Genomic DNA, 14,523 nt, shown 5'->3' on the forward strand with positions numbered 1-14,523 from the left:
CTAGTCTTTCTCTTCTAATCTGCAAAAAAAAAAAAAAAAAAAAAAAAAAAAAAAAAAAAAAAAAAAAAAAAAAAAAAAAAACAAACCCTCATCTTCAGATTGGCACAACCTAAATATAGTCACTGGCCATTATTTTTTCCTTTCTCTTCTGCTGGAAAAAAGGTGAAAAACTGTAGGTCAGTCATGTGACTTGGTGTCTGCCCAGAAAACATGAAAATGCGACTACCCAGGAATTGCAACAAAATTAAGTGAAGCCATATATCTACTGTGTGGCAACACAGTGTTTAGGAAGAAAAGGAGAATCTGTCCCATCCCTGGAAGTGTCCAAAGCCAGGTTGGATGGGGCCTTGAGCAACCTGGTCTAGTGGAAGGTGTCCCTGCCTGTAGTGAGGGAGTTGGAGCTATGTGATCTTTAAGGACCTTTCCAACCAAACTGCTCCATGATTCTAGTAGAGTAAGCATTTGGGTTTAGATGGTGTCCCAATGTCACTATACAAATGCTAAAAACTTTGGTGCAGAGCAGTGTTAATTAACCAGCTGGTAATCCTTTCAGAAACCTTTTGTCATTTCTTGTAGCCTCCCCACTCCGCCCTTTAAGGCCTCTTGAGTTGTCTTATCTGGAAGCAGAGCCTGGCTGCCGTAGGTAAACACATGATAAGAGAATTAAAGAAGTAGGACATTTTGAGTGTAAACAGCCCAGACATTTAGAGTGCCTAAGTTTGGTGTATCATGAGAAAACTGCCAGTTCTTGATTTAAAAGCATTTGGAAAATAAAATCTGTTGCAGAATCTTTACTGGTAACCTGTTTGGAAACCACTTTATTGTACACTCGCTCTACAGATTAAACACCAAGTGCACACAGTAGTACTGAACGAAATGATTGTTTAAATAACCATGCCCTTAAAAACAAACACTTCATTTTTGCTAATCCTGAGAATTTTCATGTTTCATAAGTTATGAGACATCCACATCTGTGTAACAGTACTCTTTCATGAGTAGTTCGTTGCCATTTTATTGTTACAGTTCTAACATGCTTGTTATATGTATATACAGAATATCACATTGCTTAAACTTCTTTGCTGCTTTCATGCTGGAGGTGTATGTCTTATTAAATCAGGTGTTAAAACAGCATGTTGAAAAATTCTAGGTGGAGGTAAGTGATGAAGAGACCTGCTGAAGTTTTAGAACTTGCCTAAGAAAGCCAGCTCACTTGTGATATACTGTATGCACTCATCTCTTGCATTATCACTAGAACTGGTCTTCCCACGGAGCTCCTCAGTAGCTCCTGTAGCTGATGTGCCAGGATTTATGGAGGTCTACGGGTCGGTGTTCTCACTAACTGTTGTGTTGTTGCATTGTTAACAGTTCGCATGGACTCATGTCACTTTGCTGATCACTGTAACTCAATCTCATCTTGTCATCCAAAATCTCTTTGAAGGCATGATCTGGTAAGGGGACAGTAACAAACTGATTTGTACCTCTATTGCATTGGAAGGTTGGTTCTTTTGCATAGATCTGGTTAGGGAATAATTGTGGGAACAGTTAAGCAGGATGAATTATAGGAGCATTAACGTCTAATTGGAAGGGGAATATGAGAATTGGGAGTGGAGTAAAGCATACAGGAGAGGAAGCAGAAACCTCTTTATCTAGATTGACAGACACAAGTCTGATAGTTTTGAACAATCACTTCATTTACTTGCAGGGAATAGGATTGATTGCATGCTAGATCAAATAGTTTCCACAGCATTTTGCTGAACAAATGAATATCCAGCAATTCTTTTGCAATTACTTTGGAGCTTCAAGTTGCTCAGAGCTATTGAAGTTGGACCATTTAATTTGAAATCTCTCATCTGGCTGTCTTCCCTGCAGCCTGTCCTGTTCAAATAAATTCCGAGTACTTAAAATACTTTAAGAGTTTTAATCTTGGTTATGATTGGGCAACATTTGTGCCTCATTTTCAGTAATACATTAAATTTTGGCAATGCAGTTAAACTTGATTATGTAAAGCCACTCCTCAGAGAGCGGGTGTGTTTTCCTCCCCCTCTCTTCTTCAGGGACAGGGTAAATTTCAAGTTGAGAAAGAAAGAAGAAGCATGTGGAAGATGGTTTGTGTTCTTCCAAGGACATAATGCTGTACGTTTTCCTCTTCCTGATATATGTACATCTGGGGAGATTATTTTAGACAAGACATATTTACAGTTAGAAAGAAAGCCCAAAGCCTTTGACAAAGTTTCTATATACAAATACTTTTCATAGTGATTATGTTCATGTGTCAAAAACTGAACCTAGTTCCTTTGCTAGCCAACTATTTCTTATTGCCACTCTTGCTAGACAATTCAGCAGGAGATGAAAAAATCTGACTTTTAGCTTATTAATACATCCCTGCTTTGAAAAGGGGGAAAGAAAAGAGAGCTTTATAGGCTTGAATAACAACTTCAGATGCAGTCTGCATGCAAAGAACATTTTAAAAGCTGCTCCAAACTTACAAAGGGAAAAAATAAAGGATAACTATATATTTTTTAAATTTAGCTGTCATTTAAACTTTTTGAGTAATTTGCTTGTTTTGATGTTACAAAAACATGTTGATTTCTTCTTACCTGTGGTACCAGTCTTTAAGCCTGATAGGAAAAAGCCAGCCTGTTCATGTTTTAAGCTCATGCATCAAAATAACACTTTAACTTGAACTAACATGAATCTGTTATAATGTAGTTTGGCTGAAGACTAAAACCAGTATAGCTGAGTGTGGTGCTCATGGGGAGCAAGGCAAACACATTATGAAACATAATTCCTTCTAAATACCACATAAAAATTTCTCAGAAAGAAATTTGGCTCTTTCCATTTTTGTCCAGTGTTTAGGTTCAGGCACTTTTTCTCTGTGAAACTTTTAATGTCTTTCTCTAGGTTTCTGGTTCCAATTTCAAGTGTTATCTGTAATGACATTACTGCTTATATTTTTGGATTCTTCTTTGGCAGAACTCCATTAATTAAGGTAGGTGCTTAGGCATTTCCTTGCTAACAAGCTTTTACAATTTATAGCAATTTTGTTACTTGTTCAAAAACATGTTAATGGAAAAAAATAGTTTACACTGTACTACATGATTCACAGCTTTGCTAAAAAAGCTCAAACTGACTATCCTGTTCCTGAAAGTTTGAATATGGGAAACTGGGATTAATGTGAATATGATATTGGTGTTACAGGATAATGCAGTTTGAGCCTATTGCATCATCATTTATAATTGCATTCTTTTTGGATTTCAGATGCATGTTTGGCTGCATACCTACTGCACAGTAACTTTTTTAAAATAAGCCACTAAGTTATATATACCTGCTCCTCTTGTTGACTGAGAAGGGCTCAAGCATTAATCTTCCTATTCTGGTAGAATATGCAAGACCCCACAGAAAGCCATGAATTATTTTCATGAGGTTGCCATGTTAACTTTTGGGGATTTAGTTGGTTCTGATACTAAAATGCTCTTAAATTGAAAATGTGATAGAATTTGGTAACAGCTTGTCACACTGGTCTCTCTGGTTATTTGCTGTACTGGTTATCCAATCTCTGTGCAGAGAGCTGATGTCTCCTGAGGAGCATCCCCAGCACTGGGTCTCCAACAGAGCTGAGGTGTGCTCCTGCAGGTCTCCCAGTCTTCTGCATGAAGGGGGTTCAGCTGCTTAACCTGGGTCAGCAGCAGCCACAGATGGGGTGGGATGGGAGCTCTCCCTTCCCTCAAATTGGCCACTAGCACCAGACAAAGTTGGTTGGTTGGCTTTTCCACACCTTGCCTGGAATGGGCCATGACCATACTCTTCTCAGTAGCTGCAGCTGCTGACATTCAGTATTTCACAGAAACCTTTGAAGAACAAAGCAGGATGTTAATTTTCACAAACAACATCAAGAAATACAGTAAAAAAAGGTGCAATAATTTAACTGATGGACTAACACTATCTCTTTTGTGCCTAGCTGTCTCCCAAGAAGACCTGGGAGGGGTTCATTGGAGGCTTCTTTTCCACTGTTGTATTTGGATTTATTGTGAGTAAGCACTCTTAGAACCAAAGAATGGTCATGTTTGGAAGGGACCTTTAAGATCATCTCTTTACAATCCCCCTGCCATGGACAGGAACACCTTCCACTACCCTAGATTGCTCAAAGCCCATATAAACTGGTCTTGAACATTTCCAAGCACATGGGAATTTCTTTGTATAGAATCAGACTTCATATTTTTATTTGAAATATCCAAATTTATAACTAATTTTATCTCAGACTCCTGAAAGCCTCAGGGTTAGGATGTTTTTTTGCTTAGAGAATTCTGCCAATTCATAACTAGCTGCCAAGGATAGGCAAGGTTTTAACCTCTACTGAAGAGATCATATTGACCATTTTCTGGCATTTCTGTTACAGTATCTGGAATAATTTTATCTATTAGTTGCATCCCCATTTTGAAATTGAAGTTTACCAGTAGCATTATTTATACTTTGTGAAGTAGTCCCTCTGTGTTACATGCTTTATAATGATATTTCTCCTGGAAAGCAATTTACTCTAATGACATGCACAAATGATAATACTATCAGAAATAACTGTTGTGATAAGTAATTTGTCACCAAGGTCAGCAGAACTCATAATAGCCAAACTTAGTAGAGGAAATATTCAAGTTTTAATGGACAAGTGAACTGCAAAAAAATTATGAGTGGATGACATTTTTGGATTTTTTAATACAGAAGATAGAAATCTGAGAGATAGAAAAAGGAAAATAATTTGGGATATCCTCACTAAGCTCATGGAACATCTGCCTTGTTGAGGCACTCTAGTTAAGGCAGGCTGATTTTTCTCCATTCGGTGTCTCTTATTAGAAAGATTTTTATTACCCTGAGCTTGTGGTGATAAAGCCATTTACTGTGGGGTTTTTGAGTGTAATAACAAATGCCTAATTCAGGTGTTCTTGTTTGCTTTTCAGTTTTCCTATTTTTTGGCTCAACATCAGTACTTTGTCTGCCCTGTGGAATACAACAGTGAAACCAACAGATTTGTGACAGAGTGTGAACCTTCAGAGCTCTTCCAAATGAAGAAGTATTCTGTGCCACCATTGCTTCAGGCTGTGTTGGGATGGGTAAGGTTAAAAAACAGGCTTTGGTTAAAATTGAAATCCTGCTTAAATGGGTTTCCAAATAATTTTAGAAGGATATCTGAATGCTGGTAAAGCTTAACCTTAAGAACTGGGTCGATACCATGAGCCCCTCCATTGCTCCTACAGGGAATGTGGTCACCTGAGGGAACCTGCCCGTGCTCTTGAGGCCTGTGCTCTCTTTGTGCTGCACATGGATGCCACTGAGGCATTTTGCAAACTTATTTTTGAAGAGCAACCTTCGAATTTTCTGTGGGAAGTGGACAAGGGCTTGTTATGGCTGGAAATAGTGGCAAGCTGAAGTAAGCCTGTAGTGTGTAGCTGCTGTTAGGATTGGAGTTTTACTCTCTTCCCCACACAGAATCCTGAATGTTAGTGCCATTACTTCTGTGCTGTGTGAAAAAGCACTACCAGCATTAGTTATATGTAATGTACTCTCTGACCCTTTAAATATGTAAGCTAAAGATGCCTACAATCAAACATATTGAAACACAGTGTTAATTATTTTTCTTGTAGGAAACGGTGAATATGTACCCATTTCAGTTGCACAGCTTTGCACTGTCAACATTTGCCTCATTAATTGGGCCATTTGGAGGATTCTTTGCCAGTGGATTTAAAAGAGCTTTCAAAATCAAGGTATGTAATGAATCCTATAAGCCTCTAAATTGTCTTTTGTTTTTCTCTTTGGATTAGATAAATTGGTGGGTTAGGGATTTTTTTAAATCCTTCATTACAATTGTATTTCTACTGAGTTGCAACAATGTTTTGGCTGGTTTTTAGTATCAGAAGCAGGACTTAGTTTTATCAGGTGTGTGTGTGTGTGATATTCTTCAAACTTTGCATAGTCAGCATGTGACTTCAATGCTGGAAATCTAAGAATAATTTGGTTACATAATTTGGACAATAATTATTCTTCCAAATAATGTTGCAGAAGTGGTTTAGACAAGCAAGATGTGAGATATTGTACTTGACATGAAGGGCAATCTGTAGACACCTCAAAAGTGCTGACAGTGGTTTACCCTTCAGATTTTGGCTGGCTGGTTTTTACAGGTGGCATTGGTGTCACAGGCAGATGCTGGTGTGTCAGGCTCACCAAAGCATGAGATGTTTGGCTGCCTTTGCCAAACATCTGCCTTGTAACAGGAGCGTGTACTGGCAAATTGTGTGACCTGCTACCCTCTGTTTATTGCAAGGTGTGCGCTGTCGCTTGTGGCAATGCTGTCCTTGGCTGGTATTAAATGGCAGCAGGAGTATGGCAAGAGGGCAGCCCCAAATTTCTCCCGACCTTCTTTATGTCTTGGTAGGACTGCTGTAATTCTTACCCTGTTGCTTGTTGTTCATGTTGTTGTTCCGTATGTCCACCAAGCCGGCGTGTGCTTTGCACAGAATTGTGTAAACCTCTCTGTTTGTGCTGAACTCCTGTACATATGCTTGTACTTACCCCTCTTTCTCATGCTGGTCCCAGCAGCTTGCCCAGCACTTTGCTGGCCACAGCACTCTCATTCCTGTACAGCCACATAGCAAAAGACGTTGTGTGAAGAAGGAATTCGGGGTGAAAAAAATGCTGCTGAAAAGCAGCACTTATTCTTAAAGTGATAAGTAAAAAAGTAGATTCCTTTTAATACTTCTGGGCCCCAAAGTGATGACTTGAGGACTGACAGAAGTCAGGGATGTTGTGGAATTGCTGCTGAAGGCAGTGCCCTCCATGCCTGCTCTGCATTGGGCAGAACTAGTTTAACTTGCTGGCAGTCATCCCACATGACTAAGGTCAAGGTTTTCACTCAGAGAGGACATGAGTGAGTGTGGCTGACAGAAAGGATGTCTGAAGGTATTTTTATTGATAAACCTGTTCTATAGATGAGCTAGGTAACACAAAGGTAGTGTATCAAGGATTTGTTTGCATCAGAAATTTTTTTTTCAGTAGTGATAATTTTTTCACAGTGTGTTTTTTGATTCTGTTAGATGAATTTATATTGTTTGCACATATTATGGTTTTTAGCTATGGTAGATGATAAAGCAAAAAAGGTCTTAAAGAGGAGAATTAGATTCTGCAGAGGCAAGAAACAACAGCCAGCAGCTTAAGAGGTTTGCTACAAAACAAAGTGTATATAGGCACACAAGTGTTCTCAGTACTGGCATACCTGCTCCTGACCTACTACTGTCCTCTTGTGCAAAACTGTGGACAAATTGCTGCTTCTCTTCTTTTTCTTCTCACCCCTTGGCTTGCCTTTGCAGTTAAAAACTGCTTTAGCAAAGGAGCCTCTTGCTAACTTTTGGCTCCAGGCAGTGAAACCATGGCTTACTTGCAGCCCTAATGTGCTGCTGCCAAGAGATAACATCATTGGTGTGTTTCATGGGAACCACTGACCATCTTTTTTTTTTTTTCTTTCCCCTTCTTGTCCTTTACACCCAAAAGGATTTTGCAGACACAATCCCTGGGCACGGTGGGATAATGGATCGCTTTGATTGTCAGTACTTGATGGCCACTTTTGTTCATGTCTACATCACCAGTTTCATAAGGTATGGACTTTTTACAATATTAATTACTGAAACATGCACAGGAGCTGTGCCATAATGAATGCATAGGAGTTATGTTAGCATAGCAGAGATTGCAGGTTGCTAAATAGCATTTATCCAGTCATTTCAAATACAGGACTATTAAGAAAACATTAAGTGTCCCTACCTAGGGACATTCTTTCAGGTTCAAACTATGCCTGAATGTTTCTGTGACTTCTATTGAAGGTAAAAATGTGTACTTGAAATACAAGAAAGTTTTGTGTAGCAGCCTAGCAGAAGTTTTACTAGAATTTACTGATTACAGAAAGGTGTAGGATGGGGTTTCAGGCAGGAGGGTTGTGCAGCATCTGCTTTCCCTGTGTGCTTCCTAAAGAGCTTGTAGATTGAGAGACTGCAGTTCTTCCCATGAGTTTCAGTATTTCTCAGTTGCTTGGCTTTGGATTTTCTGTTTAAGATGAAAATGCTATAGTTAAAGAAAGGAGACAACTTCCTAAAATATTGCTCATCTTTCCTGAACCACACCAGCTTTCAAGATGAAATCATGGGAATCACAATTCTCTTATAACAGACATTTTAGTTTCTGAGGCAGAGGTGGTTCAAGGGGCCAAATCAAGACATGCTCTTAGTTTTGTAAATGCATATGGCTAAATAATTACTAGATACCTAATCAGCAACAGATTCTTTGCCTTATATTTGGTTCATCTTAGAAGTAGATTGTAAATGGCTAGCTAAAAATGTGGCTGATATTTAGAAAAGCTTGGTTTAATTTGCAGTTTTCTTTACTGACTTGGCCAATTTCCCATTTATTTCAGTAGTACATAGCTTATCTGGCAGACAACAGAAACTAAATAAGGCTGTGCTAATAAAAAATTTATTACAGTGATAAAAGACGAATCAAGGAATCTTATTTGTCATAAGACTTCTTAACATCCCCATTGGACAGCAAATAGAAATGCTTTTAGTTTCTGTTTATATTTAGCTAAGAGTATGCTTTGCCAGTTATGCTGGCCCATGCATCCTGAGGAGACAGATTGGGAGAAATCTGTAACTTGGTGCCCTCAAGACAGGGAAGGCATTGGTTGGGCAGCAAGAGGAAATCTAAAAGGCTCATTAGAGCTGTGGTCACAAAACAATTTTTTTTTTCATTGACAGGGGTCCAAATCCCAGCAAATTACTGAAGCAGCTGTTGATACTTCAGCCTGAACAACAATTAAGTGTGTATAAAACCCTGAAATCTCACCTCGTTGAAAAAGGGATCTTGCAGCCATCTCTAAGAGGGTAGTTTGTCAAAACAGAGGACTAGAAGAAAACTCCATCTACCAGAAGCCTGTGGAAAAACATTGCAAAAGTGCACATAAATAATGGCTAAAGGAAGAGTAGTTTGTAGTCTGGAAAAGGTGAATGTTTCCTGAAATGAATGTGAATGCTATGACTTCCTACTAGGACACTAAAGATTTCTTCTTCCTAAAATAATTCAAATACTTACAGAGTAATGGTACACATGCTGTGCATTTTAGTTCCTGAGATGGATGGCAGCAGTCGTTCTTCAACACCCAGCCTACTAGTCTTTGTATTTAAGAAAAAAAATTATGAAATTCACTGTAAGTTTTTAATTAATTATTTAAAGCTGTATATCTTAGCAATACCTTTTGGTCTCCAATGGTTAATGAAGTGTAAACATGTCAGGAAGGCAGTAACTTCTGTATAGGCTGATGCTGAAATTACTATTGGCCAGAAAACACTTGTTAGCCTGGTCAAAGAAGTAGTTCAAGCCTGCTCTATCAGACTACCTGTATTTACTTAGTTGTTATGAAGATTAAACTTAGCTCTGTTTTTAACAGCTTTCTTATGAAACCATTTCATGCTTTCAAGAGAAAAATACATTTATGGAAATACAGCTGGGCATTGAAATACAGTTGGGTAGTTTGGGCTGTGAAGCTGCTTTTTTTGTTGTTGTTGCTAACATTACACATCATAAACAAGTGTGTACCTCCAGGAGTAGAGACTACCTGAGAAAACAGAATTCTCCAGCCCAATAAACAGATCAGGGAGAATCTGAAGCTTAAGTCCCTAGTTCCCATGGCCAGGTCGGTGTCTGAAGACAGAAATTCAAGCCTTATTCCTTGTGCCTCCTAACTGCTTTGTAGAACCGGGGTATTTCCTTCTTTTTAAAAGCACTTTGAGGTCCTGACTAACAAGTGAGGTTTAAGTGGTGTGTATCAGTGTGTTACTCAGTGAGGGCAGAAACTTTTATCTCATGAATGTGCACAGTGCAAGACAGGATGCGTGGTTCGTCTGCTGTGTATCTTTATTTATTAAGAAGATCCTCAAGCAAGCTTGGGTAACCACAAAGGGGTTTGAATGGAGAATTTTTATAGAAAGCAACTGTTCTGTAGACTTAGTGGGATGTATGAGGAGAATTAATGCTCCATTATTCTAAATCGTAGTTGTTTTACAACTTTTTTCATCATGTAACATGTCTTGATGCAAATAAAAATATGAACTTTTTTTGAAATGACAAAAATTACTGCTGTACAAACAGAAAGCACAAATGCCAATTTTGTCTTCATATACTGTAAATTGATACAATTTCATTTTTCCAACTAACTGTAAATAAGTTTCTCCACATACCGATGCCATATCTATGTGTGTGTATATAAATTATTAAAAGATGTATGTATATATACTAAAGATTAAAATTTAAATGGTTGGTGCTACTTGAGGATACGATTGTGGAGAAAATTTGGGTGTATCAGTAAAATTCAAACTGCTTTTTATTGAACACCACGTAGCTGAGACCACCGTGCACTCTGTTTTGCACTTGAGCTTGTACAGCTTGTGTATGGAAAGGCAGCCCCTTGTAGATTCAACAGAATCCAGGTCTGAAGTAATTCCTGTTCATGTCAAGTATTGACAGACTCAAATTATGTCTGACTTGGAGATTGCAGTACTGTATTGAAGGAACACTCCAGGAGAGGAAAAACATCACCTGCTGCTTGTCCATCAGTGGCTCTGTGACTTGGCTTATTAGTTGGAGGGGACTGAAGTTCAGCCCTCACTCCAGGTAGAGCACAACCTGAAGTTAAAAGGTAGCACAGCTACCTTTGGAAAGATGATTTAAAAAGAAGGGAAGAAAAAAATGTGAAGGAAACCAAAGTAGAATATCTTCAAAACTAGCTTTTAGATGAGGCTTTGGTTATGTATGGGACTCTGGTATATGTTATGATAAAATGCAGCCATACTGGAACTAGTATAGCTTTATCCTGGGTATTAAAAAAAATCTAAATATTTTAAAAATATAGAGAGAATATATATGTAAAAGGGTAATTGTTACTTCAGAAACTTGAAATTTTTAGTGTAATTTTATAGCATGTACAATAAGGAAGTTAAAATATATTTTAGTATTTAATACAACAGAGCATATGAAATTAATTGCTGTCAATGTGCACAATAGAAAATTCAACACTGCAATTCTGCTTTTCAATGTTAAAATGAAGATGGGATCACCTGTGAACTCACTCATCAATTTTCTAGGTAGAGTAATAGCTTCCTTCTGGTTTAGGCTTGGTGATGACTGAGCAGGATCTGTCTCTGTGAAGTGACATCCATGCTTGGTTACTATAAAGAGAATTTACCACACTGGCTACTTCTGTTAGTTCAAGCATTGCAACATGATCAACAGGGAAGCTAACTTTGTACATCAGTGATTCCTTTCACTTGCACTTTTGTCCCAAGTGGCTATAATTACCTGCTGAGCAAAAAAGAAAAATGTATATTCTGTAAATATTGTAAATGGTATGAGCATTTAATGTCTGCTTTAGTTTGACTGTTTCAATCTTTCATTGAAGCAGGTCTGTAAAAAAAAAATAAAATTGGGACAGAAGTCCTCCTGTCTTTTATTTCCTCTAGTATGTATAGTGGGTGGAGTTTTCTTAACAAGAATTTATATTCCTTTGATTCCTTACATTTATGTTCTTAATAGAAAGTCTGCTATTAATTTCCAACCTTTTGCCCCTCTGGGCTTCAGACTATCCATGTCTGTTGCTGAAAATTGTACAATGTGCCTCGTGTCCAAAGATATGCAAGCTTGTCATCTTTTCCTGAAGGTGCTCACTCCAACAATACTGATATAGGCCTATCACAATTCACCATTTGTGGTGCTGAAGGGGTGGCAGCTGGCAGCTACCTCTCCCTGCTTTCCTGTTCCTTCCTTTTTAAGTCTTGGATTTGAGGCCCTTCACCTCCTGCAGCCTCAAACAAGCCAGGTAAAAAATGCATCTTTATTTCTAAATTACACAGAGTGTAACATCTGTTAAACACTGACTCTCAGCCAATTGGGTGTGTGCTGTGCACCTCCTTGGATTTTAGGAAACTTGTGGAGAAGCACAGAGCTTTCCTGTGGTCCACATCTGCTTCCTAATGGTCTTCTGAGGGAAGGAAGGGGAAAATTAGCAGTGAGTTTTCTCCTGCTAAACAGGTAACGTTTGGGACTCACACAGAGTCCTTTTGTCCAGCTGGTACTACTACCTAAGTTGCAATTTCCCTTTCTCTTGCAAGTAGTTTCCCAATTATAAAATGGATATTCAGTTCCTTGTTCAGCAATTTCAAATTGCATGAACTTAAGCATGAGTCCTGTATATGACAGGATGCCAGAAACAGGTGGGAATGTGTCACCCATAAACACATACCCAATTTAGGTCAGAAAATACCCTCAACATGATTGAGTCTAGCCATTAGCCCAGCACTCCAAGTCCTCCATGAATGTACAGCTGAATACTACAGACACTGGGATTTGTTCATTGCATACATACTGCACCCTGCCCTCTCAATTCTGATGCTTGCTCCTTGGTGAATAGAGGGACATATTTTGATCCCTCAAGGAACAGGTGATGACAAAGACTGCTTATTATAAGGATTTTGTTAGCATGCACATATCCTTTGCAAGTGATTGTGTAAATATTTTCACAGGGAAGTCAAGGTTTGGCCCCCTTTAATTGCCACCAGGTGACTTGCACTTGTCTGTGTTGAGGTGCAATAGAAGCAATTTGCTTCCTCAAGTGGTTGCTGCTCCCATATGAAGTGACTGGGCCAGTTGTCCCCAGCTCAGCAGGAACTCGAGTTTTGAGCTAGTCCCACGCAGTTTTCAGAGCAAGAGGCTGATTTTCACTTCTGCTGTTGGGACCCTGCTCTTTGATTGCAGGAAGGGAAATACTCATGCTATCTGGCAGATATGCACACCTCTAAAGAAAACATACCGAGAGCTCTTATTGCCCAATAGTGGCTTATATTGCCTACCTAACTGAGGCTTATCATTGAGGGTTGTATGTACTTGGAGGGTGTGTGTAGCTCTGCATACTTTGACCTTGTTTTTGATGTGACAAAGTGTGATACAAGCATGGGCTGTTCCAGGACAGAGAGAAAAGCAAGCTCTGCCAGACTCCATGCTGTGTCATGTCCAGCTGCACAAAACAAACTTCTGACTTCAGATGGAAGCAAACCTATAAAAGCATGTCTGTTGGCCCAGCTGGTCCCATGGACACCAAGGATGAGCCAGCCACATGCCTGAGTCCAGTGTTGTCCAAGCGAGGGCAAGCCAGGCGCAGCCATCACAGAGAGCAGCACTGGCCAGGCTAGCTCAGCACCCTCACACCCACCAGCACTGGCCATGCACCATCCCCTCCTTCCTGGGAAGATCCCCCAGTGCCTGGAGAGTAGGTGGGAGCTTGTCTGATGTCCACACAGTTCCCATGACAGACCTCCTCCCCTGTCCCTGACATGATGGCAGCAACAGTCCCTGTTCAGGAGGGCACTCAGGGCTGTGTGCAGGGCTTCCTTGGCAATGACCTGTCAGTGTCCTGCTCCCAGTGCCAGGCAGGTGCCTGCAGACAGCTGCTCCAAGCCTCAGCAGCGTCCTCTGAGAGAGTGACACAGGGAAACACAGCAGGGATGGATGCAGGGACAGTGCCCCAAGCATCTGGCTGTCCCCAGGCCATCCTGCTACCAGACTGTTCTTGGCCATGTCTTCATGACACCAGTCTGTGACTCCCCTTCAGACATTATGATTAGATCTAGTTCATTTTTATCACACACATTTTGCAAACAGACTGTTTTATATGTGTTTGTATATAATATAATTTTTCTTCAATAAAACTCAGTTTAGCCCAATTACCTAAATTGTGTGCATAAAAAAATTGATTCAAAACCAAAAATAATGTTTTTATATGGTCTCTTATATCTTCCATGGAACACATGCACTGGAAATGGAATCAGGTACCAGGGCTTTGTGATGAGGGGCTGCATTGTGCCCAGAGACCACTGTGACACTTCAGGGCCCCGCTCTGGCTGTGGGGGATCGAAGGAGTGCAGAGCCCTGCAGTGCCCACTCTCAGGAAAGCCCTTCCCGCAGGAGGTGCATCTCCCCTGGAGCCCCAGCAGCAGAGAGTGTCAGAGACAGACATGGAGAGCTATGTGAAGAATGCCAAGTGCCAGATACAGAAGGGGCTGCTGGGCCTGGTCTGGATGTGCCAGGTGAGGGACAGGCCGGCTGTGGGATGGGGCTGCACGGAGCTGCCTGGGGGCTGGGCTTGCTTGGCACTGTGAGGGACACTGTGCCAAGGCAGCTGCCTCCATCCCACTCCTCTTCCTTCCTGCAGGGGGGACAAAGGCAGCCAGAGGCAGTGCCTCCAGACACCCAGCCCCAGGCCTCAGACCTCAATGGAGACAGGCTGCCACTGCTCCCACGGAGCTCTCGGGATGGCGGGAAGCACCCCAGCACCCTGCCAAGCAAGAAGGGCCTTCCTCAGCTGCTGCAGTGGAACGGCCGGGCCCGTCCCAAGCGCAGGGCTCCAAGGAGAAATGCCACCCTGCCATGGCAGCAGGAGACACTGAA

At 40.5% G+C, this 14,523-nt stretch overlaps 1 protein-coding gene across 1 annotated transcript in view; it reads left to right on the forward strand.

The window, feature by feature from the left end:
- Window positions 1–11,517, forward strand: part of CDS1 (CDP-diacylglycerol synthase 1) — a 29,130-nt gene extending 17,613 nt beyond the window's left edge. Inside the window, exons 7-13 of the mRNA XM_059470314.1 lie at window positions 1,366–1,448; window positions 2,902–2,989; window positions 3,959–4,027; window positions 4,950–5,102; window positions 5,634–5,753; window positions 7,534–7,637; window positions 8,787–11,517. Coding sequence (XP_059326297.1) covers window positions 1,366–1,448; window positions 2,902–2,989; window positions 3,959–4,027; window positions 4,950–5,102; window positions 5,634–5,753; window positions 7,534–7,637; window positions 8,787–8,916 — 747 coding nt within the window. The 3' untranslated portion in view covers window positions 8,917–11,517. The remainder of the gene's footprint in view (window positions 1–1,365; window positions 1,449–2,901; window positions 2,990–3,958; window positions 4,028–4,949; window positions 5,103–5,633; window positions 5,754–7,533; window positions 7,638–8,786) is intronic.
- The last annotated feature ends 3,006 nt before the right edge of the window (window positions 11,518–14,523 follow it).

The sequence above is a fragment of the Ammospiza nelsoni genome, chromosome 4, assembly GCF_027579445.1.
Source record: "Ammospiza nelsoni isolate bAmmNel1 chromosome 4, bAmmNel1.pri, whole genome shotgun sequence".
Lineage (NCBI taxonomy): Eukaryota > Metazoa > Chordata > Aves > Passeriformes > Passerellidae > Ammospiza > Ammospiza nelsoni.